The following is a 26,087-nucleotide window of genomic DNA, read 5'->3' as shown; positions in this document are numbered from 1 at the left end:
CATTAGATTCTACATTAATTATGCACACGAGTACCCTCTTTAAATCACCTGGAGCGCCAGTAGCTGATTCTACTCGCTGTCAGCTAGTGGGTTTGAAAGTCCCGGAACCGTACTTAAAGAACAGTCCAGCACACTCATATCTCTCGCTTCAGCCCACCCGTCTTCACCAGGCAGTGCAGGTTGTCAGCAACTCAGAGGAAAAAGGCTGGCAGCATCAAGAAGTATGTTCCTCGAATCAACCACCTTCTCCCCCTTCCGAGCCCATCACCTGCAAGGCACCAATGCCCCACTTGAACCTCCCCCCCCCCCCCCCCCCCCCGCCGGCCCCGCATTCATCCACCGTCTTCCAGTAAACAACATGGCAATCCTTTGATCCACTTGTTTGTGTTTTTCATGCAGACTTGTTGGGTTCCAGCTTCCCTCTCCTCTGTCTTTCCTCTGCCTTCAATTGTTCATTTTCTTCATCCACCTCCTTCCCCTCTGCATGCCCTCGCCCTTCCCTCCGATCCCCCACCACACACACACGTAAGGGTGAGTGGGGAGAGAGCAGGTGGTATTTATATCAAATAAATTATCATTAAGTGGACAGGCTTGCCACAGCTAAAACCATGTTAGGTTTTGGTGAGACATGGACAGCAAAATCAGTATACTTCTGCTCTCTGCATCTGCAGTCAGAATAAATGTTGAAATCCAATAAAATCTCATCCATGCCTTTGATGGATGATTTGTTGCTGTGTAAATACAGATTCTCCAATCTATATGCTTTAATTGTTCTCTCCACCTGCTTTGCCACCTTCAATGATCTGTGCACATATAATCCCAGGTCCCTCTGCTCCTGCATCCTTTTAGAATTTTACTCCTTATTTTGTATTCTCTCGCCATGTTCTTCCGACCAAAGTGCATCCATCGCACACTTTTTCACATTGAACATCTGCCACCTATCTGCCCACTCCGCCAACTTGAAGTTCCAAGTTCCACACTATCCTCTTCACAATTTACATAGCTTCCAAGTTTTGTGTCATCTGCAAACTTTAGATTTGTCCCCTGCACACAAAGATCTATATCATTAATATATATAATGAAAAGCAAGGGTCCCAATACGGACCTCGGGGGAACACCACTACAAACCTTCCTCCAGCCCTGCTTCCTATTATTCAATCAATTTTGTATCCAAACTTGAGATTACATGTCTGATCATTTTTGTTTCCCCATGGTGTGTAGAATTTGTTCATTTGCGTCATTTTTAAATAGCTCCACAAAGTCAGAACATCACACATTTTTTTGATCCCTTCACTCATTAAACTGCATCTAAAATTACAATTTTTACAAAACTGCTGTTCACATTCATGAAAATTTTAGACACAGCATGTGGAAAGCATTTTGCCAGAACTACAAAAACTGAGGGAAATTCTAGTTGGCAAGGCAAACAAGTACAAAAGGTCACGCTCCTATTTTGTCAATTACTGCAAGCTGGCATAGAAATACATCTGATAATTTTGAAAGCAGCTTACTTGTTAATGAGTGACTCTCCTGTTTCTTTGTGATAGAAAACTGGAATGGGTACTCCCCAACACCTCTGCCTTGAAATGCACCAGTATGTCCGCCTGTCCAACATGGCAAGCATACTGCCCATTGCTGATTGTGGAATAAGTTGTACCTTCTTCAGCAATTCCTAAGGCAAAATAACAAAACATATAATTTTAGTACCAAAGTCAGTTGATAAAGCTGCTAATGGCTCAAAAAACTAAGAAGAAAAAAACAAATGAAGCAGAGTCAACATTGGGCACTATCTTCAGTCAAACAATAACCTTTTTTCTCACAAATATCAAAAATCAAGTATTCTCCATTTGCTTCAACATGGAAAAGATGTTGGGCTGGATTTTGCAAAAGGCATGAAGGTGAAGCTAACAGCTCTTCCCCACAGCCTTCTCAACCTTGCCCCTTGCCTGAGGTGTGGTGATCCTCAGGTTAAATCGCCTAATCTCCCAAAGGAGAAAGCAGCCAATGGTCATCTGAGACTATGGCGACTTTACTGGTGCATCCTTACCAATAGTGTCAGCACTGAAATCAACCCAAGGGTATTCACATGAGGTACTTGCTCACCACCAAACCATATTGTCATCCCTTCACTGTGGTGGGACAGTGGAACTCCCTTTCCAGCAGTAGATGTATCTGCCCTAGATGGGCTGCTGTAATTCAAGAAAATGACTCGCCTCCACCTTGTCAGGTGCAATTCGGGACAGGCAACAAATAGTGACCTTGTCAGGTGCCCAGGGTGAAGAAAGACAGCAGGAATAGTCAGAGTGGGTGCATTCAACAGTAAGTGATGTTTTAATGCCATAAGTGATAATTACAACCAAAAAACTTCTCTGGCCTGAAAAAATACTTTCACAAATATGGATGGGCTCGACATCCTTCAAAATTAAGCAGTGTTAGAGAACTATTTTTTAAAATAATTATTTTGTTACTTTATCCCTCTCAATCCCATTGTCATTCTCAATCGTTATTTTGCTTTTTGTACTGATTAAAATCTAATTTAGGAGTTCCTACTTTGTGTTCTATACTCCACATGTCTCAGTGAGAATCCTCAATTCAAAAGGTTGAAGAGCTTTGCTATTCCTTGTATTGCTCACACATGCTTAAAGGATGCTGTGTTTGATCAGATGCCAAACTCTATTTCCTCGCGACAGATGCTGTCTGACCTGCTGAGTATTTCCAGAGTTTTCTGTTTTCATTATTATTTTCTACTGCTCTTTGCAATCATTTCTCCTAATTAAAAAACTATGAATACAGAAGAAATGTTTGCACATACATAGCCTGACCATTAAAAAGCACATTTGGTGTACCACACATTAATCTTTAAAAATAAGGGCCGGAATTCTCCAAGCCCCCACGCCGAAATCGCACCCGGCCTAGGAGCGGAGAATGGGGTCTTGGACCCGGGGCACGATTCTCCGGTCCGCGGTCTGCAAGGCGCTGGTTGCGGGCCGTTGAAAAAGGCCCCGGCAGCGATTCTCCGCGATCGACCGGCCCAGTCCCACCGGCATGGTTCCCGTATGGTTTCACCCGGCGGGAGTTCGGCGTCACGGCTGCGGGCGCAGTCCTGGTGGGTTGGGGGGGGGGGGGGGGGGGGGGGCCTCCACGATGGCCAGGCCTGTGACAGGGGACAACCGATCGGCAGGGGAGCATTCCAGGAGGGGGGGGGTATCTTCTTCCATGTGCGGACCAGCGCAGGTTGCCGTGCACATGTGCAGACCCACGACCGGAAGTGCAGGGCCCCATATTGGCAGCAGCTGCTGCGGGGAGCACGCCCGGGTCCTGCTTTCCGCCTGGATATAAAAGTCTGGAGTGATTCTCACCCGTTTTCCGGCGGGCGTGGGGACATAGCCCCATTTTTGGAGATTCCGTGCCCAGATTTTAATAGAATATATCCAATGCAGGCAATAGCACACTCCTGTGGCACAACAGGGTTACTGCAATGGTCCAACTTGGTACTTGTTTATCCACTTTGTTTGCACAATACATTTTGACTTCAAAAATAAGAATGCACACTTCAAATTTGATAATAAAAGATTCTAAAATGTTGTGAAAGTATTGCACAGGTCAAAATAAGGCGACTCATGAACTACACAAGTTCTGGCACAGCAGATCCTCACAATATCAATAAATAAAAAAGAACCTTCAGTTTATTCCAATATAACAGCTGTCACAAACATCATAAAATGCAAATACAAATTTTAAACATATATAGAATATAAGTTTATGAGGCACATGTTTGAAGAGGTTGAAGACATTTGTGACAGATGCGGGAGGGTGCCTGCCAATCATGCAAACGTCTTTTGGCCGTGCCTGAAACTTAGGAAATTCTGGAACGCCTTCTTTAGCACCATGTCAGCAGTGCTACAGTTGGGCCTAGAACCCAGTCCCCTGGGAGCCCTATTCGGGGTGTCGGACTTGTCGGAGCTCCAGACAGGAGCAGGAGCAGATGTCTTAGCCTGTGCCTCGCTGATGGTGAGAAGGTGAATCCTATTGGGTTGGAAGTCAGTTTCTCCACCATGTTCCTCAATATGGTTGGGAGATTTAATGGAGTTCCTAAGCCTAGAGAAGGTTAAATTTAGTTTAAGGGGGAATGAGGCATGTTCTGGCGTGTCCAAAGCTTGGGGGCTTCTGGCAGGGGTTTGCCGATTTTATGTCGGAGGTTCTGCAAGTTAGGGAGGTTCCGAGTCCAGTTCCAATTTTTAGTGTGTCAGCCAACCCTGGAGCGCAAGGGGGCGAGAGAGGCCGATGTCTTGGAATTTGCCTCCCTGGTAGCCCGGAGACGGATCTTGCTGGCATGGTGGAACCTGGAACCCCCGAAGTCCTGGGTGTGGGTGAGTGACTTGGCAGGGTTTCTCAGGCGAAAGAAAATTAAAGTTTGCCCTGAGGGGCTCGGTGCAAGAGTTTGCTCAGAGGTGGCAGCGTTTATCGACTTATTTGGGAAAAATTAAGCAGTCATCAGTGGGGGGGGGGGGGGGGGGGGGGGGTTTAAAAAAAAAGAGGCAGGGGGAGTCGGACAAGGTGGGGGCGGGTTGGTGGGGAAGTTTTGTTGGGGTGCTGGTTATGTAAAGCCATGTTGGCTGGTTTGGGGGTAGGGGGGGGTGTTGTCCAGTGTGTTAACATTTATAATATAAATGCCTCAATAAAACATTTTTAAAAACAAAAAGAGGGAGCGAGGAGGGGTTTGATAAAAGATGGCATCCATTTATATCTCTTTCAGGATTTAACCTCAGGCAGCAGCTAGAATGGGAAGGGGTAGTTAGTTAATGAATGAATGTTTTCAGGTTCAGGAAGGGGTTGTAAATGTTAGTTAAATATATATAATGTCATTCGTGTATGAGAAAAAATTTGAAAAATCTAATAAAAATATTTATTTTAAAAAGAATATATGTGGCGGCATGTGGCACAATGGCTAGCACGAGGACTGCTGCGCTGAGGACCCGGATTCGAATCACGGCATTGGGTCACTGTCCGTGTGGAGTTTGCACATTCTCCCCACGTCTGCATGGGTTTCACCCCCACAACCCAAAGATGTGCAGGATAGGTGGATTGGCCACGCTAAATTGCCCCTTCATTGGAAAAAAATATAATTGGGTACTCTTAAATGTATTTTAAAAAAATATATGTTTTGAGACTTCCGGTGGCGGCGATGTCCGAGTGAGCCGCACATTCGATGGGCTCTCACTCCGGCGGGTGTTTAGGGGCTGATTCCCCGCGATAGCGGGACCACGGACCTGAAGGAAGGCGACAGCGAAAGTGCTGAGGAGCGGGCTGCTGCACATGGAACAGCGGGAGTCCAGGAGGCAGAAGAAAGGAGAGAAAAAGGGACAGAGACAAGGACCTGAAGAAACTTACCTGGAACCTAAGATGGCTGACACACGGACCCTGGACTCAGCAATCCAGCAGGCGCTGGATAACATGCTCCAGGTAATGAAGTCCAGTTTTGAAGCGCTGAAGCGGGACAGCTTGGACCCAATCCAGAGAACGGTGGATCAGCTGAACCAGAGGTTGGATGCGCAAGATGTTAAAGTTAAGGAGCTGGGAGAGGCGGTGGAGGAGCAGGCGGATGCGCAGACGGTTGCGGCGCTAGAAGTTGACGGGCTGAAGGAGCGGCAGAGAAGACTGCTAGACAGAGTGGAGGAGCTGGAGAATAGAGCCCGCAGGAACAACCCGAGGATGGTCGGCCTCCCGGAGGGGGCGGAGGGAGCTGATGCTGCAGCGTTTGTAGCAGACCTATTGATGCAGCTGATGGGGGCCGAAGCCTTTCTGCGACCGCCGGAGCTGGAGTGGGTATACAGAGTGCAGGCGAGGCAGGGGCGGCCGGGCGGACCCCCCCGCCCGATGGTGATTAGGTTCCACAGGTTCGTGGACAAGGAGCGGGTGCTGCAGTGGGCAAAGAGCGCCAGGAGCAGCACGTGGAACAACAGTGTTCTCCGCATTTATCAGGACCTAAGCCAGGAGGTGGCTCGGCAGCGAGCAGCCTTTAAGAATGTCAAGGAGGTGCTGTTCAAGAAGCACGTGAAGTTTGGTCTGGTGTTCCCAGCCCGGCTATGGGTCACGCACCAGGGTCAACACCACTACTTCTCCGAGCCCGAAGAAGCGATGGATTTTGTGAGGGACCTGGGGCTGGTCCCGAAAGGAGGCCCCAAGGACGCGAGTTAGGGCCCGAGGATTTTTGTGGGAAGGAACGCCGAATGTGCCTGGACTGCTGCGCAACGGTTTGCTGGGCTAAAGGGGCCAAGCGGAACATTTGAGACTCTTTCCTTTGTTCATGGACATTTATGTGCTTTTTCTCTTTTTTCTGTGGTTTTTTCCCTTTTTTTTGTTGTTTTTTTTTCCTGTTTGGGCTTTTTGTGCAGCTCGCGGAAGACACTGGAGCCGGCTTGCCCCAGTGGGTGGGGAGGAGGACGGGGGAACAAGGGGAATGGGACAGGAAGGCGCCGGAGTGTTGAGTCACCGGGCTAGCAGATTGGCTAGTCAAGGGAGTCAGATGGGGGGGGGGGGGGGGAAGTTACAGCCAGTAGATGGCGGGGGGTGGGGGTATCGGGGGATGGGGTTAGGGGAGGGGGGGGGTTGTTCTGCTGACGGGAGAGGGACTTGAAATAGGCACTGGAAAGGAGGTCGAGGGTGGAGGCAGCCAAAGGGCGGGCCAGGAATGGCGCGACGCACGGGTCAGGGGCCGGCCCGAGAAAGGCTATGGCTGACCAGCGGGGTGGGGGGTGGGGGGGGGGGGGTGGGGGGGGGGGGGGGGGGGGGGGTGGGATGTGGGGGGGTGGGATGTGCCCCCCGACCAGGCTGATCACCTGGAACGTCAAGGGACTGAATGGGCCGGTTAAGAGGGCGCGGGTGTTCGCGCACTTGCGGGCCCTGAGGGCGGACGTAATTATGTTGCAGGAGACACATGTGAAAGTGTCAGACCAGACCAGGCTAAGGAAGGGCTGGATTAGCCAGGTCTTCCACTCGGACTTGGACTCGAAGTCCAGAGGGGTGGCAATCATGATCAATAAGCGCATGCAATTTGAGGCAGAGGGCATATCCGCAGACAGGGGGGGCAGATACCTGATGGTACGGGGCAGACTGGAGGGGAGAAGGGTGGTGCTGGTGAATATATATGCCCCGAACTGGGATGACGTGGACTTCATTAAAAGAGTGCTGGGGAAGATCCCGGACTTGGATTCTCGCAGGCTAATAATGGGAGGGGACTTTAACATGGTCCTTGACCCGACTTTGGATCGGTCGTGTCCCAGAATGGGTAGACTCTCAGCAATGGCAAGGGAGCTGAAAGGGTTTATGGAGCAAATGGGGGCAGTGGACGCCTGGAGAGAGGGACAGCCAACAGGAAGGGGCTACTCGTTTTACTCGCACGTCCATAAAGTATATTCCAGGATAGATTTCTTTGTAATAAGCAGGGACTGTATGGGGGAGGTAAAGAACACGGAATACTCAGCAATTACCATTTCAGACCATGCCCCGCATTGGGTGGACCTGCAGTTCGGGGGAGCGAGTTAACAACGCCCGCAATGGAGGCTAGATGTGGGACTGCTGTCGGAGGAGGGGATCTGCGAGAGGCTTCGGAAATGTATAAAAAATTACCTGCAGGTGAATTACAAATATTGATCATTTATATTTTCTATTACAGTAAATTAATCCCAAAATAAAGATTTTTACCTGGGCTTTGTCCTTGATGCTTGCGGTATCAATGAACCATTGTTTGCTGGATCGTATTATTACTGGTTTCTTTGTCCTCCAGTCGTATGGATAACTATGCTTTATTTCCACCTCTTTCAATAACATGTTTGCCCCATGCAACATGTGGATGACTAATGAAAGTCAGAAGTCATTACAATCCATTAAAAAGTATAGACATTATAACTACTTGAGGCAAGTCTAAAATTGCCAATAATCATGTTCATAACCACTTTTCTTGATGTGAAATTACTACTGATTCAAAGCAACAGAGGCAGCACTCTGTAGCTGCTGTTTCAACCATAACAGGCAGTTGTACATCTCACTGGAAACCATCATCTGCAAGTATAAAGCAGTCGAAAAGCAACTCTGCGCTAATGCAATTCTCAGTTTCATCATAAAACTACATTCCAGCTCAGCTATTGGAATCAAGCTGACATAACATTATACTATTGATTGTTTGAAACTAAGCATTTTCTTTTTTGATTACGGGCTCCAATTGTTTTCAACTGTTGCAGTTTGCAAACTGAACTGTTTGCAAATTCTGTCTGGTGTTTAATCACTACAGTATTGCATTTAGTGGAGAGTCATAAGATTCAGCTGGTCCCTAAAATTATAACAAGTAAGATTTCACAAATTATCAGTATCTGAATATATGCTGGTTGATGTGCTAATGTGTTTTACAGTATTAGGATAAACATTCCTTAACAGCAATTTGCAATCTCAATTATGCCAAAGAAGGAACTAAGCGCAGTTTGGGTATCTCCTTAAAGGGAGAAGAAAATGTAATAATATCAATCATTCTGTACAAAACTTGAACATAATTCAGCTCAATGTCACTGACAACTGGCTTGCTCAAGTATAAAACAGAGGATGGTTGACAAGTGCAAAGCAACGAGAAACAAAAATTAAAATGTTTTTAATAGAGAAAAGTATTTGAGAACACAATATCATCAACAGAATTATGAAAAGCGTTTTATTTTCTTCACTAATGTTCCCCCTTCTACCGCTTCAGGACTTGATTATAAATGTTGGCTTTACAATTGCTAGGTATCCTCCATTACTTCACCCAAATGGCTGTTATTCATTTTTTTTTTACATTTAGAGTACCCAATTACTTTTTTCTAATTAAGGGGCAATTTAGCATGGCCAATCCACCTACCCTGCACATGTTTTGGGTTGTAGGGACGAAACCCACGCAGACACAGGGAGAATGTGCTAATTTCACACGGTTGGTAACCCGGGGCCAGGATCGAATCCAACTCCTCAGCGCCATGAGGCAGCAGTGCTAACCCCTGGGCCACTGTGCTGCCCAAATGGCTATTTTTCAAACGGTAGACTTTGGCACCATTATGCTGCATTTTCCTCACTGAATATTTGTGAGACTACACTTCAAAAGTACTCCATTGGCTGTAAAGCACAATTTGGACATCCTGAGGTTGTGAAAGGTGCTATATGCAGGATCATTCTTTCTCAACAGGAATCCCTGCATAGCCGTTAGAAGCAGAAGCCCTAGTTGATTTTCCACTAAACAAAATATATTAAATTCACATTATTGCTCCTTCCACAACTCCAAGTTCAGATAATGCAGCATAAAGCAAGGATTAATTATGCAACCCCCCTGGTCTCTCCTGTTCATTGCCATCTTCAAACCTAACAAACCATTGAGAAAGCAGACAGAACAACCAACCTGTTTCATTTCCTTCATTAAGGACATACTTGTTTTGAAGCTCAAATCCAGCTGCTTCAGTGAAAAAGCCATCTTCATCCACTAAAGAATCCTAAAATAGTGAAGATCAAACTAATGAAAATTGTAACAGTTGAAAGCACATTAGCCACAATTTCCTCCAATGAAACACTGGAAAACCTGAAGTCATTATTATCAAGTCTGAGGTTGACAGATTTTTGTTAACCAAATATATCAAGAGTTTTGAGACAAGAAACAGAGAAAGAGGTTAGGTCGCAGATCAGCCATGATATCAATGAATGTTGGAACAACTTCAAGGGCAAGCCCTTCTTCTAACACACTCCACCCATTCAGCCATCACCACTGCACTCGCCAACCTACACTGACTCCATGTTAATACAAGTGGTGTTGTTAACTTTATTTAATGCATTCTTGTTGGTAAAATCAACATGGACGCCTATGGCCCACCATACTTGTGCTGCCATTATTAGATATTAGAATTGTGTACATAATTCAAATATCATACGTCTTTTTGTGGTTTATAGCTGGTACAGGCAATATTCTGGAGAAATGAGGACCAGAAAGGGCCCTAGAGTAACTGATGTAATCTGATATGAAACATCTTCCAACAGTTTAATTTAAAGGGGTACGTCATGGCAGGAGAGCTCAAAGCCATGGTATGCTCCTCATGCCCAATGTGGGGAGCCAGTAACATTTCCAGTACCCGGGGCTGACGTCACCAGCTGCAGCGTCTGGAAGCCTGGGCTTTGGAGCTGGAGCAGCGGCTGGGGACACTGTGGAGCAGTCGCAAGGCGGAGAGTATTGTGGATAGCACGTATAGAGATGTGGCCACACCACAGGCTCAGACTCCACAGGCAGGGAGGGAATGGGTGACCATCAGGCAGATCAAGAGGACTAGGCAGGCTGTGCAGGATTCTCCTGTAGCTATTATCCTGCAAAACGGATATGCCACATTGGATACTGTTGCCGAGAATGGCCTCAGGGGAAAGCAACAGCAGCAATATTCTCTGTACCAGGGGAGGAGTAAAAAGTGTGGGAATGTATTATTTCTAGGGGATTCAATTGTAAAGGAAATAGACAGGAATTTCTATTGTCGCAAACGAGGTATGGTATGTTGCCTCCCTGATGTGAGGGTCCAGGATGTCTCGGAGCGATTACAGGACATTCTGGAGGGGAAGGGTGAACAACCAGTGGTTGTGGTGCACATTGGTACAAACAACATAGGTAAAAAAGGGATGAGATACTAAATGCAGAATATAGGGAGTTCGGAAATGAGTTGAAAAGTTGTACCTCAAAGGTAGTGATCTCAGGATTACTACCAGTGCCACGTGATAGTCAGGGTAGAAATAGCAAGATATATTGGATGAATGAGTGGCTGAAAAAAAATGGTGTGACGGGGAGTGTTTCAGATTCCTGGGACATTGGGACCGGTTCAGGGGAAGGTGGGACCAGTACAAACTGGACAGGTTATACCTGGGTAGGGTCAGGACTGATGTCCCGGTGGAGTATTTGCTAGAGTGGTTGGGGAGGGTTTAAACTAAAATGGCAAGGGGCTGGGAACCTCTGCAAGGAGTCAGAGGAGGGGAAATCAAGGACAAGAACAAAAGAGAAAAAGGGGAATAAGAAAAGTGATAGGCAGAGAAGTCAAGGGCCAGAATCAAACAGGGACACAGTAAAAAATAGTCGGAGTGGGAGGAGTAATGTTAAAAAGTTCAAGCCTGAAGTAATCTCTTAATGCATGGAGCATTCGCAATAAGGTGGATGAATTCATCACGCAAATATACGTAAACTGGTATGATATAGTTTGGATTACAGAGACATGGCTGCAGGGTGACCAGGGATGGGAATTAAACGTCCAGGGATATTCAGCATTTAGGAAGAACAGACAAAAAGGAAAAGGTGGTGGAGTTGCATTGCTGATTAGAGGAAATTTACGCAATAGTGAGGAAAGACATTTGCACCAACAATGTGGAATCTGGTATGGGTAGAGCTGAGAAACCCTAAGGGGCAAATTGTTTTATTAATAATAATAATCTTTATTGGTGTCACAAGTAGGCTTACATTAACTCTGCAATTAAGTTACTGTGAAAATCCCCTCGTCGCCACATTCCGGCACCTGTTCAGGTCCACTGAGGGAGAATTCAGAATGTCCAAATGACCTAATAGCATGTCTTTAAGGACCTGTGGGAGGAAACCGGAGCGCCCAGAGGAGACCCACGCAGACACGGGGAGAACCTGCAGACTCCACACAGACAGTCACCCAAACCGGGAAGCGAATTCGGGTCCCTGGCATGGGGGTTGCATAGAAGCCTCCAAATGTGAGATTAACCACTTTGGTAGCAAAAACAGGAAGATAGATTAATATCTGAATGCCCATAAATTGAAAGAGAAGATATGTGCAACGAGACCGCTGAAGGTAAGCAAGTTGATGCAGCAAGCGGCAAAGAATGATACGTTGGTCTTCATAGTAAGAGGATTCGAGTACAGGAGCAGGGATGCCTTGCTGTAATTTTACAATGATGTGGAGATGCCGGCGTTGGACTGGGGTGAGCACAGTAAGAAGTCTTACAACACCAGGCTAAAGTCCAACATGTTTGTTTCAGACACTAGCTTTCGGAGCACTGCTCCTTCCTCAGGTGATTCACCCGAGGAAGGAGCAGTGCTCCGAAAGCTAGTGTTTGAAACAAACATGTTGGACTTTAACCTGGTGTTGTAAGACTTCTTACTGTAATTTTACAAAACTTTGGTGAGGCCACACCTGGAATATTGTGTGTAGCTTCGGTCTCCTTATCTGAGGAAGAATGTTCTTGCTACAGAGGGAGTGCAGAGACGGTTCACCAGATTGATTCCTGGGATGACAATACTGACATATGAGGAGATCGAGTCTGTTAGGATTATATTCGCTGGAGTTCAGAAAAATGAGGGTAGGATCTCATAGAACATATAAATTTCTAACAGGACTAGCGAGGGCTGATGCAGGAAAAATGTTCCCAATGCTGGTAGGGTCCAAACCAGGGGTCATAGTCTAAGGGTACAGGCTAAACCTTTTAGAATCGAGAGGAGGAGTATTCTCTTTATCCAGGGACTGGTAAGCCTGTGGAATTGCTACCACAGGAAGCAGCTGAGGGCAAACATTATGAGCGGAATTTGCCGTTGCCCGAAACCGATATTGTAAACAGCGATCGGGCAGAGAATCCCTTCTGATGCCCAAATCAGGGGCGGTGCCTGTTTGAGGCGGTTTTCGAGTCTCTGCCCCTCCGAAATGGCGTCATCACGTCGCTCGACGCACGCTGTTGGAGCCCTCCCCCGATGCTCCGCCCCCAATGGGTCGACTCCCCCAATGCTCCGCCCCCGATGGCCCGAGTCCCCCGATGCTCCGCCCCCAATGGGTCGACTCCCCCGTGCTCCACCCCCGGTGAACCAAGTCCCCCGATGCTCCACCCCCGATGGACTGAGTCCCCCGATGCTCCACCCCCGATGGGACGACTCCCCCGATGCTCCGCCCCAATGGGTCAAGTTCCAGGCCACGCGGTTAACATCTGGTCTGAGCTGTCGGGAACCCAATGTGACGGCAGCATACTGTGTCCAGCCACAATTGGCCGGGAGCCTTGTTGCTGACCAGGGGGGCGTCTGCGAGGATTGGGGGGAATGGTGGGAGGTGGCATGGGGTTGCCCTGTAGGCCGTATTTGGCAGGTCGGGTCCACGCACGGCCGGCACCAAGTTGTACGGCGCAACCGCTGCAAGTCATCGCCGTGCGCATGCGCGGCCACGGACTGGGCCATTCTCCGGCAGTTTTTGGCGCGGGAGCCGGGTGTTTTACCCGGCGCCGCTGCTAGTCCCTCACCAGTCCTGGAATTGGTGCGGTTTTGGCGCCGATTTTGGCGTTGTAAAATCCCTGGGAATTCTCTGTTTCAGCTGGCAGTTAGCCACTGAAACGGAGAATCTAGCCCTGTATGTTCAAGAGGAGTTAAACATAGCTTTTCGGGCTAAAGGGATCAAAGGAAATGGGGAGAAAGCAGGAACAGGCAACCGATTTGGATGATCAGCCATGGTCACACTGAATGGCGGAGCAGGCTCGAAGGGCCAATGGCCTACTCCCGCTCCTATTTTTTATACTGGATCTGTAACTTACCACAGAGAGTTTGTGGTGTGAAGCAACACCATAATCCTCCATTCCATGAGCAGGTGCTGTATGGACCAATCCTGTTCCTTTAGCCATTGTCACATGATTGGCAGGCAAAAGCTGCGATTCTCTTCCAGGAATTGTGGGATGGCTGCAGACTCCATTTTCTAAATCTGAACCTACATTATAGGAAATAATAGTGCAAATGAATCGAGAGTTATGATTATTTAAAAAACTTATTGAAAAACCCTAAAATGAAAGACATTCTGCAAAGTTACTCAATAATACTAATATGAACACTACAGTTAGTGTCAGCATCCCAGGGATAAGGAGGAATGCAAAAAGATTCAGCCACATTTGGGGCAGCACGGTAGCATGGTGGTTAGCACAATTGCTTCACCGCTCCAGGGTCCCAGGTTCGATTCCCGGCTTGGGTCACTGTCTGTGCGGAGTGTGCACGTTCTCCCCGTGTGTGCATGGGTTTCCTCCAGGTGCTCCGGTTTCCTCCCACAGTCCAAAGATGTGCAGGTTAGGTGGATTGGCCATGCTAAATTGCCCTTACTGTCCAAAATTGCCCTTCGTGTTAGGTGGGGTTACTGGGTTATGGGGAATAGGGTGGAGGTGTGGGCTTGGGTAGGTTGCTCTTTCAAAGAGCCGGTGCAGAGTCGATGGGCCGAATGGCCTCCTTCTGCACTGTAAATTCTATGAAATCTAACATTCTCTATTCTTATAGTAATGCTGCAAAGCTCTGCTGAAATTAGCTTTATGCAGAATTCCGGGTTTGACTAGAACACCTCTCAGCTGGTCTTTTAACAAACTCACTGGACACGATTTAATGGAAAAGTTTCCAAGTCTGGTAGCGAGTGGGAACTGCCGCGAACTTCCCAACACTGAGCCCGGCAAGGCCGACACTTGTAATTGGTCCACATAACGAGGCCCCACGGGCTTCACGCCGCAAATGACTGCCCCGTCGGCTGATTTGCCAGGACCGCATTCACCAGCCCCCCGCCAATAAGGGACAGCAGTGCTTAAATCGATCCTGCACAGCTCGCAGCCGTGCCACCGAGGAGACTAGCCCCACGATTTGGGGATGCTGACCTGGCCGGATTGTTGGACGCGGTGAAAATCAAATGGGATGCCCTGTTCCCCGACCCACACCGCAATGAATATGCGTGCAGCTCACGATTCCCCATCTGTGGCCCCGCAGGAGGAGTTGGCCCATAACAGACGGGAGAGGGCTCACATGGGCAGCAGAATGCCGGACATAAGAATCCTCACCCCCTATGAGGGATGGGCCTGGACTTGTGGGAGGAAACCAGAGCACCCGGAGAAAACCCATGCAGACATAGGGAGAACGTGCAGACGCCACACAAACAGTAACCCAAGGCAGGAATCAACCCTGGGACCCTGGCGCTGCTAACCACTGTGCTACTGTTGCGCTCCAGCAGGTCCATAGCCAATTGGAGGAGTCCCAGAGGCTACGGGTGCAGGAAATGGCGCCGGCCATGCAAGGCACCAAGGCCAACACTGCGAGTGTTGCAACCACAGTGGAGAGCTTGGTACATGACGTCACCAGCATGAGGTGTCCAAGGCGTTCCTCAGTCAGTGCCGGCTCTGCTCAACAGCATGTACCAGTCGCTGAGGGATGTGTCCCAGTCCCAGTTGGACCTCGATGAGGCGCTGCGGAGCATGCCACAGTCTCAGGTGGGCATTGCCAAGAAACACCCTTCAGAGCATGTCCAGGTCGCTGGGGGAGGTGTCCCAGCCGCAGGTGGGCATAGCCGAGATGCTGAAAAGCATGTCCCCATCACAGATAGGCATTGCCAGGGCAGTCCAGAACCCAGCTCTGAGGAGCATCACAGGGGGGGGAGCGGCGACACCGTGCTGCAGACTTCGGGGAGCCGCCAGGGCTGGCAGAGCCAGATGACGCAGGGGCAGTCGGGGCTCAATCCAGCAGCCCCTGCATCAAAGCCCACAGGACGTGGTAGGCATATAGTGTTCTTTGCTAAACTCAGGATGGTTGGCGCAGTGTTCACAAAGACCAAAAAATAGCTTTAATTTGAACAATGCTATAAATTTATTAACACTACTTAATTGGATTTGGCACTTACTCCTATATAATAGTTGATAATTAACATATAATCTACACTCATCTACTTCTAATTTCTACACTATAATATTAACTATGATCTGTTCTCACTCACATTATCTTTCCTTCAGTCTGTACTCTAGCTATCTCCTTCACTTCTCTCCCCATAAGGCTTAGTATCTTATACTTGTAACTCTAGCTCCATCTAGTGGTTGATCTTGACATTTCATTAACCCTTGCAGTTCTTACATTTATGATAATGTCACAGGCAGCAGACTGCCTCCACCTCTGGTATCCTGGGACACACCAAGGTGCAGCAGTCGAGCACGGAAGGCTAAACAGGTCAAAGATCACTGAGAGAGCATGAGGGGAGGTGGGATGGTACCATCAGGGAATTGGAGTAGCTGGGGACACATATGCACAGCATTAAAAAAATTTGCACTCTAGAAATGAGATGCCTCTGGCACGTTCTTCCTCAATGCCGGCCGAGCACCAATATCCTACCCCAGTCCCATCAACACTGGATTGCCATTACAGAACCTGGGATGGTGGAATAGGATGGGGGAGACGTGAAGCAGACAAGGATGAGGGCCTCCCTGGCCCTCCGGGATTCCCGGACCATCGCCGCTGCTGCCTGTCCTCCATCCTCCAGCTGATCCTGCAAGTCCTCCCAGGTACGTCCTCCAGCCCCTCCTAGTCTGGGGCCACCTCGTCCTCCTCCTCGGAGGTGGCCAGCTTCCTCCCCCTCCATCACATTGCCCAGCTGCACTGCCAGGTTGTGGAGGGCACACCAGAACACAAAAGCGGTCGCGACATCGGAACCACATTTTGAGGAGTCCAATGCACTGATAAATAATAGCTTGTGAGGCCCATGGGCTTCGTTGTATCGGGTCTCCACATCGGTCACTGGCCGTACCGGCATCATCAGCCAGGTTCTCAGCGAGTACCCCTTATCCCCCAAGAGCCAACTGGCCATTCTGGGGTAGTCCTCGAAGAGGTCGGGGATATCCTACTGTCCCAGGATATAACTCCCCGAGAAACATGCACACACGTGCATGATCTTCAGGTGGTGGTCGCACACGAGTTGGATATTCAGGGAGTGGAACCCCTTCTTGTTAATGTACGGCACTCCCAGGCGGCCCAGTGAGCGCAAGGCGACATGCTTGCCATCTATTTATTACTCCCTCGACTGGGGCATCACAGCGATGGTGGAGAATACTACTCCTTTGACGTCTTGTTGGGCCTAGTCCATGCCAAAGTTTATATAGTCAGCTGCCCGGGCAAACAGAGCATCTACAAAGTCATGGATGCACTTGTGGGCCTTAGCTTGTGAGATGCTGTAAGTCCCCACTCGAGCCCTGGAATGATCCTGAACGTTCAGGGCTGCGGTGACCTTTACGGGCAATGAGAACAGGTATCCTCCTCCTCCACATGGTGCCAAGTCAGGAAGGATATCACACAGGTGCTGCACCGTCTCCTTGTTAGGCAGAGCCTCCTGCAGCACAAAATGTCAGTTTGAAAGACCAGCGAGGCACCTTGGGCGTCACAGGCCTCCCCCTCTGGGTTGATGGGTAGCCTGGTCCTCAGGGTGCGGTAGGCCCTACACATGGACCATCGGCTTGAGCCTCAGTCGACTCTGCTGCAGCTGCCTTCTCTGGCGTCTGGCCTGCCAGCAGCACCACGAGGGCAGCTTTCATGTAATATTTGTAACTGGTGAGAGTGTGAGACTGACAACCAGCGATGTCTTCCACTCTAGAAACCTCCATTCCCTCACTGCACTCCCTCCACCCACCCCTGCCCCCACACCATCCAACACATCCCGTCTATGCACCCACAGCCATAACGGGGTCTGCTGGTCACCGGACACCAGATCCTGTACCCCAGACAGTTGCATGCAACAGCACCTGGACTGGGTGCTGGTCCCCTTCCCAGTGCACACACCATATTCTGGTCACGGAGATGTCCCCAGTGCTGGGGCCCAGCCACTGGGTGTCCGGATGTTGGCCAGTGCGTACATGGTGTTGCTTCCTGCAGTGCTCAGGCACAGTGTCTAAGCATCACGGTCTGATTGGGATGCTAGGCAATAACTCCCACTTGCTATATGGCCCGTCCACCCACGGGGATCCACTTGGGACGTGTGAAGTGCTCACTTGACGATGATTGCCCGTCGATTTTCTCGGGGAAAATTAAAATGTCAGCAGCAGCAGCAATCTGTAGGGGGGGGGGGGGGGGGGGGGGGGGAGTGCTTCCATTGGGATGGTGTGGGAAGACTGGGTCGCATGGGGTAATGTCTATTTAATTGTTATTGTATATTCTCTTTTTGCACTCTGTTAATGTTCACTCTAGTTTGTTTTGTTATTATTGTTACTACTGTTTTATTATGAAAAATTCTGCAAAACCTCAATAAAAATACTTTTTAAAAAAACGATGGTTGACAATTCCCAATTAGCAATAGTGGCCAGAGACCTCAGTGGGAGTTACGGGTGGTTGGTGGGGCAGGGGCTGGGGTTGACCCCTGGTAGGGAACACACATTCCAGGGGGTGGGCATGGTGGACCCTCAGGCACCCATCTCTAACAACCCCCCCTCCCCCGGCTCTGCACCCCCACTGATGGAAGGCAACCCCAACAGAGATCACCCCCCTACTCCCCTCTCCCCCCCCCCCCCCCCCCCACACTCCCCTCTCCCCCCCCCCCCCCCCGAACAACTGGGCAGCAACCACAGTGCCCCCGGGCTCAGTGCATGAGAGTGTAGATGGCTACTAACCTCCGCGGATCCCCACAGCAGCCCTTCCGCCAGGTTCACATTTTTTAAAAGGTGTACGGTGCCTGCGTGACCACTTCTTGGGGGAGGCGGTTAGATCACAGGAGGCCATTAGATATGGGGTCACTCCCAGTAATTGTATGGAGATTGGCCTTAAGTGGTGATTATTAGTTTCTTGCCACACCACGGCACATTCCTGATTTCACCAACAGGAGTGGGCCAGTTAGGTCGCAAACAGATTGCCACCGGCTCGGTTCTCCCTTTTAGCCTCTCTTGCGATCTAATGGCCTTGTTTCGCTCTCGCTTAAACCAGTGCAAATGCCTGTAAAATTATCACTTGGGCAAAGTTCAAAAGGAATATTCTTACATTTGCAAGCTAATCTCCATAATAGGTCCAACTTTCAGCATAGAGATACACTGCATTATTAAGGGCTTTAATCTTCAATGGAGAAAAGACAAACTCAGGATAAATCTACTTTTGATCCTCTTACCTCTGACTGTCTGAACAATTTCAAACTGTGTGCCCAGGATAGTTGCTACAGAATCTATACATTCTGTACCTAGAAGGTAAAGCTCCTCTGTGTTTAAGCACTTCACTAGAGAATACCTGCGGTTCGGATAAAACACAGCAATGAATTAGGAACTTAGCCAGCTTTTCTAACCCAGGCCTTAAACAATTTCACCAAGATAAAACAAAAATTTGAGCATTCCTCAATTTCCCTGAAATAAGCAGCTAATTAGCATTATAATCTGTATTGTGCGAGTATAATAAAACCTAACCTTTGCACTACAACATGAACTGTGGCAAACTAAAAACTAGTTATGTGCTTTTCAAATTTACGAAGAAAACAGTAATGCATTAAAATTTTGCATGTTCAAATTGCAAGGAAAGATTATTCTTTCAACAGTGATCAAACATCCTCAAAACTAAAGTTAATATTGATGTCCAAACTCGTCTTTTAATTTCACTACACCCGAAGCAACAGCTTCCTTCCACGAAATTCAGAAAGGTTTTCGATTCTCCCAGTCAAAAATTAATGAATACTTGGCAGTAATCATTTGTTGGGGTGTAATTGTACTTTATTCAAATGTTCAATTTGTTGTGGCACGTAGTAGCACCTTGGTTAAATTTTTAAACAAGATTTTATTTAAATCGATATTATGCCATGGAACACGTTGATTTTCTTCTGCCAAAGAAGAGCTGTATCCACAAAGGACTACAACGTCAAACTGGTGCTCTATATGTAGAGGCTCTGATTGTTCTGAAATTGTTTGGTCAGTGGACTTTGATTAGATTGGAGACAGTTCCAGGCTGGAAGTGCGAAGCAAACAACGCCACGATTGTTTACCTCGGGACACTTGTGGCTGGGTCCCTAGTCAAGGAGGCACATAGCTACCTTAATGAAATGAAATGAAAATGAAATGAAAATCGCTTATTGTCACGAGTATGCTTCAATGAAGTTACTGTGAAAAGCCCCTAATGTGGTGAGTTATAAATAACATAGGAACTTACTGGGCATTTGGCATGTAAGAAACCGCCTGGTTTGCTGGAATTGTCCAAGGCTGGGTTGTCCAGATCAAAGCATGTACAGAGGATACATCACCTGCAAGATGAAATAATTAGTTGAAGACTAAATGAAAAGGACAAAAAGGCAGATGAATATTAGCATTTATTACAAAAGGACTGGAATATAAAAGTAGAGAAGTGTTGTTACAGTTGTATAGGGGGTTGGTGAAACCACATCTGGAGTAGTGTGTCCAGTTTTGGTTTCCTTATTCGAGGACAGATGTGGTGATAATGGCAGCAGTTCAGAGGTTGTTCACCAGATTGATACCAGGGATGAAAGGGTTGATGTACGAGAAGAGATTAAACAGATTGGGTTTATACTCATGGAGTTTGGAAGAATGAGAGGGGATCTAATCGAGGTGTATAAAATATTAAAAGGGATTGATAGAGTAAATGTAGATCAAATGTTCCCCCTTTGTGGCAATCGCGAACCAGAAGTCACGGATATAGGTTTAGAGGCGGTAGATTTAGAACGGAGATGAGGAGGAAGTACGTCTCGCAGACGGTGGTGAATTTGTGGAACTTGCTGCCCCATAGTGCAGTGGAATCTGAGTCATTAAGTGGTTTCAAGAAGGAGACAGATATATTTCTGATAAAAATAAATGGGTTGAAGGGATACGGGGAACAGATGGGGAGGTGGATTTGAGATCAGGAAGAGATCAGCCATGATCTGATTGAATGGCAGAGCAGAATCGAAGGGCTGAACTGCCTACTCCTGCTCCTAATTCCTATGTTCCTATGTTTTCACCACACAATATCCATGTTGCAGATGCATCATAATAACTGATCAAATATTACTTTTCCTACTGATGAAATTATTTTTCTGAGATCACTTAATTTATCAAATGGATTCTATTATTCTTCAGAGCTGTGGATAAAATAATGTATTTTGCTAGCCATCTTGTCTTCAGAAAAAATCATGATATCAACAGATGCCTTCAGGATAGCACAGTGCTTAACACTGCTGCCTGACAGCACCAAGCACCCAGGATCAATTCAAACCTTGGGTGGCTGTACGCACTTTAATTTACATGATCTTCCCATGTCTGCATGGGTTTCCTCCGGGTGCTCCGGTTTCCTCCCACAGTCCAAATATGTGCCGGTTAGGTGGATTGACCTTTCACAATTGTCCCTTAGTGTCCAAAGTTTGGTGGCGTTATTGGATTACAGGGCTAGAGCAGGGGAGAGGGCCTAGGTAGGGTGCTCTTTCAGACTATTGGTGTAGACTTGATGGGCCGAATGGCCTACTTCTTTACTTAAAAACACTTTTTTAAAAATCACACACCTTGTGACCACAGTATTACAAGATATCTTTTTCCTTCTCAACTCTTCCTCTTCGTACATGTAGTAATTCATACTCAGTGATAAGTATCGGGAAGAGAGGAAAATATCTTACGAGTGCTGGTTATTGTTATGCGCCTCACTCAACTAGCCATTTATCAAGTATGAGTTCAAAGAAAGAATATCAATGTTCTGTTCAGCTTTGCGAGTCCATGCAGTCAATCTAGTTTTTTTTGATCATATATAATATCCATAACACTTTACAACAGGGCTTGACAGATGGTTACCAGGAGAGGGGTTCTGGTTGACCATTTCCTCCAAGCTACAGGGAACACAAAGCACAATTTCAGCACCCCCTCCAGCTACCAAGTGGAGATGAGCTACTGTCAGGCCATTCGATCACATTAAAAATGATAAACATCTTGCCCATCTATAAATATTCCTTTCTCTTTAAGGCAATAATGTGCCATAAAAGCAGTTATCCTACAACCACTCTCCCTTCTACCTACAGTTTTCCTCCCAAATTAACACATGGTGATTCAATAAGCTGCACCACAATACTGCCCCTGATCAAAACTTTAAATTCAATAATATATTTGTAACTCTACTGTACCTGTTGCCGCAGACAATATGGAAGGAGGTTTTATGAGGGGGAACTTGACATATACCGATCGACTAATATGTTGTTGATTGTATTCAAGTTCAGCTTCAGCCAGGGCTGTTCTGCATAGATAAATGATCAACTTTAGCAACCATTTTATCAAGTGAGAGATAACTTAAAATTCAACATGACTTAAAATTCAACATGACTTCTAATGAAATAAATTACAAACCTTGTGGAAGGAGACCAAAATACGGGTTTGTAGTCTCGATAAATATAACCCTTAAGACAAAGAGAAGTAAAATTATCAAATCATCAAGCATTGGGCAATATATGAGCAGACCAAGAACAGTAATATACCTTATCAAACATTTTGTGGAACACTTTTAACTGTTTGGCTTCATATGATTTGTCATAAGTGTAATAACATTTATCCCAGTCTGCCATCACTCCCCATCGAATGAATGCTGCTCGCTGCCGTTCAATTGTTCTTTCAGCAAATTCTTTGGCTAGAAGACAAAAATTGTATAAAATATTTTAGGTAGAATTTTGTGTCAATTAACTCTCCTTCAGTCCTCTACATGTATAGTTTAGAATTTCAATACTGAGGTGATGAAAAGGGAGGAGCACCACCCGCTGCCAGAAAGTAAGAATGCATTTAAACTTTAATTTTACCATTGCAACAAGAGTTATGTTCATTTTGCAATGATGAGGTTGTGCTGTGCTATTGTTTAAACAATTATATCTCATAGTTCTTGTACTTAATTAAGTCAAGTCAGAATTCTTGTTACTTAAAGATTAAAATGGAATGTTGGACAGATCACAGTGTAACTTTTTATTTAGTCTAACTTTCACTTTGCAACAGATCCAATTTTATAACACCACCCTCCATCTCTAAACTTCCTTACCTGCATTATTACCATAAGCATAAACACTAAACATCCCCAACAAGCACGGTGCCAACTCTGCCACAAATGCATATAACACACCTTCAGGAAGCCGTCTGGCCCTGGTGCCTTCTTCGACTGCATTCCCCTGATACTATCAATCACTACCCTCAGCCCCAATGGTTCCTCCAACACCTGCCTTCTCTCTTCCTCCAACCGTGGAAACTCCTAACCCATTCAAAAACCGCCCAAATCCCCCTTCCTCTCCACTCAGCTCGGCCCAGTACAGCTTCCCAGCTACCCCCTGAACACCTTGTTTATCCTCCCCAACTCCGACACCACCACCCGCTTCTCTGTCCACACCTTTAGAATTCTCCTAGACTCTGTCTACCTCCGCAGCTGGTGGGCCAGCATACGGCTCGCCTTCTCTCCGTACTCAAATTGCACCCTCCTCACCTGCCGTGCCTGCCCGTCGTCAACCTATCAAACTGCCCCTGCAACATCTTCCTCTCCGCCAACAGCTCCCCAGCCCCGCCGCCCAAGTATCTCCTGTCCACCTCGACTATTTCGTCCAACAACCGACCAAGCACCTCCCTCCTCCTCCTATCGGTGTGTGTCTCAAACGAGATAATCTTGCCTCAGACCACCGCCTTCAACGCCTCCAAGAACGTGGCCGCCGACATCTCCACATTCTGATTAATCTCCATGTAATCCCCAATCACCAGCCTCACCTTTTCGCAAAAGCCTCCATCTGCCAAGAGACTTGAATCTAACCTCCACCCGGCCTCTGCACCTTCCCCGGGCTAAGCCTCACCTCCAGTCAATGTGGCGCATGATCTGAAATCACAATTCTGGCATACTCCGCCCCACCACCCCCAACATCACTGCATGACTCGCCACAAAAAAAGCAATTGTAAAGTACACCTTATACACGTGTGGGAAGAAGGAGTACTCCCTGCCTCCCCTGAGTTCCTGAATCTCCATGGATCAACCATTCCCATACGCTGCATAAACCCTCTCAGCTCATTCGCCATCCTCTCCCTTCCCATTCACTTGGGGCTCGACCTGTCCACCTTTGGTTCCATCACACAATTAAAATCTCCACCCATAATCAATTGGTGCTCATCCAAGTCTGGGATTGCTCCCACTAACCCCTTTACCCTGCGTCGTCTCAATTGGGCACAGATCCATTGACCAGCACCACCAGAGTCCCCTCCAGCACCCCACTCACAAACACATATCTTCTACACGGGTCCCGCATTTCCTTGGTCCCCACAAACCCCACCTCTTTTGTTCAACAAAATGGCCACCCCCCCTAATCAAACCCCGAGTGAAATACTTGCCCCATACACCCATACCTCAAAGTAACCTTTTAAAAAAAATGTTTTTAAATTAAAGTATCCAATTAATTTTTTCCAATTACGGGGCAATTTAGTGTCCCACGCCGCACATATTTGGTTTGTGGGGGTGAGACCCACACAGTCACGGGGAGAATGTGCAAACTCCATAGGGACAGTGACCTGGGGCCAGAATCGAATCCAGGTCCTCAACGTCATGAAGCAGCAGTGCTAACCACTGTACCATCCCTTTCCTCAACCTAACCTGATCCTTCACCCGGAGATACCTTTCCTGTAGAAAAATCGCCTCCGCTTTCAAACTCCTCAGATGCACAAAAACCCGGAACCTCTTAATCGGCCCATTTAACCTCAGGACCACATCACAACTCTCACCGGAGGCTTACGCCTCCATTCCACTCTACCGTCTGCCATTATACCCCACTGGTTCTACCTCACTTAATACAGCCCTGAGACAGGCCCTTCCAAGATGGCCCCCCTCTCTGCCCATGACCACGCTTCATCTCCAACTCTGCCACGTCGCAATGCACCCTCCCCACTTTCCACCCCTCTTCTACCCATCTGGCACCCCTCATGACCTCCTCCTCCACCTCACCTCCATTCACCAGCATCACTTGTTAGCATGGCAACTCCCCCCACCGGGTTCTCCTTGTGCAATTGGCCTCTTACCCGTCTGAATACCGCCCAGCCAACAACCCCATGGCTTGCTATATTCAGACACAATTCTCCTCCAACTCGTTCCGTTTTTCCCTTAGAATCTTCTCCATGAACTTGTGCAACTGTTCACCACCTGCGGCTCAATCACCACCCTCGGCTTCTGCCTTAAAGGCATGTGGGCCTGGTCCACCTCTGGAGCCTTGCCTCGGACCTTCTCCTCCACTTACCCGGCCAGCATCCTCAACAGATACTTTGTGTCGCTCGTTCCTTCTACACCCCCTGGCAGACCCAAAATTCACAAATTCTGCCGCCTGGACCTATTCTCCTGCTCCTCCACCTTCGTTCGCAGCAAATTGCATAGGTTCCCCAGGATCCCCACCTCCAAAGACTCAATCCGATCGCCCTAGTCGAACACCACCTTCTTCACCTCACAAACTGTTGACCCTTGCTCCTCGAGGCACTTTTCGACCTAGTTCATCGATCCTCGGAGAGGTACTATTGCTCCCTCAAAGGCCTTTAACCATTCACCATGCATCTCCTTCCCTTGTTGGTGAAATTCCTCCTTGATGAAGGCCATCAACTGCTCCAACTGGGGCTTTCCCACTGACGATGACCCTTCCCACTCCGTTATTCCCGCAATCGTTGCTGCGCCACATGTCCCCTCTAATTCCTTAGCCAGGACTTTAACTGCTTTTCTGCCAGGTCTGGTAGCCAGTAGACATACCAATCTTGGGGCGAACCTCTCCTTCTGCACTTTCCGCGCCACTTTTCTGCCAGAGTCACCCCACTAATGTGTAGCAAGTGCCCAAACCAATGCCGTCAAGCCGGAGCTGCCCTGTGTGGCGACCACTCACTCCATAGCCGCCACCGGAAGTCATCCTCAATCACTTTACTCTTAACACTCAACTGACAACGTACATGTTATATCGTGGATCAGACATTTCTGCATTTAGAACCCTACCTAAAGGACCAACAAAAAGTTATTAAAGCCATGCAGATCGGCATAAAGGGGTTATTGCTGATCTTGGTATAGTAATCTCGAACCTCAATTTGAGGGTTGAGGTCACAATTGGGTTCAAGGCTGATGAAAAGGAGAGAGTTCATGCTTCTGATCACTGCCTGGAAGCACATACGGAATGAAAATGAGGAAAGCATTGGGCTTGGCTCGGATTCCATCGCAGATACAATTGTCAGCCAACAATAACATTGAACTTTCACACATGGACAAATACCAGATGACGACCTGCCATACCTCTTGTATTATAAGGCGGAAGGATTTGGTGCCTTGATGGGGAAGAAGAAATCTGGCAAGAAAATTTAAAGTAAGCCATCAG

At 47.6% G+C, this 26,087-nt stretch overlaps 1 protein-coding gene across 2 annotated transcripts in view; it reads right to left on the bottom strand.

Moving 5' to 3' along the window:
- The window catches only part of iars2 (isoleucyl-tRNA synthetase 2, mitochondrial), a 109,082-nt gene that overhangs the window by 78,006 nt on the left and 4,989 nt on the right, over nt 1–26,087 (bottom strand). For both annotated transcript variants that reach the window (XR_005462359.1, XM_038811998.1), the window contains exons 4-12: nt 22,215–22,363; nt 22,087–22,136; nt 21,867–21,976; nt 19,919–20,009; nt 18,897–19,012; nt 13,564–13,733; nt 9,413–9,503; nt 7,705–7,856; nt 1,512–1,672 (exon numbers count right to left, since the gene is read on the bottom strand). Coding sequence is in view for 1 of the 2 variants with exons in the window: in XM_038811998.1 (XP_038667926.1) it covers nt 1,512–1,672; nt 7,705–7,856; nt 9,413–9,503; nt 13,564–13,733; nt 18,897–19,012; nt 19,919–20,009; nt 21,867–21,976; nt 22,087–22,136; nt 22,215–22,363 (1,090 nt within the window). In the remaining variant the exon portion in view is untranslated. The remainder of the gene's footprint in view (nt 1–1,511; nt 1,673–7,704; nt 7,857–9,412; nt 9,504–13,563; nt 13,734–18,896; nt 19,013–19,918; nt 20,010–21,866; nt 21,977–22,086; nt 22,137–22,214; nt 22,364–26,087) is intronic.

This window comes from Scyliorhinus canicula, chromosome 1, assembly GCF_902713615.1.
Source record: "Scyliorhinus canicula chromosome 1, sScyCan1.1, whole genome shotgun sequence".
In the NCBI taxonomy this organism is placed as follows: Eukaryota; Metazoa; Chordata; class Chondrichthyes; order Carcharhiniformes; family Scyliorhinidae; genus Scyliorhinus; species Scyliorhinus canicula.
This window is presented reverse-complemented; position numbering and strand designations above follow the sequence as displayed.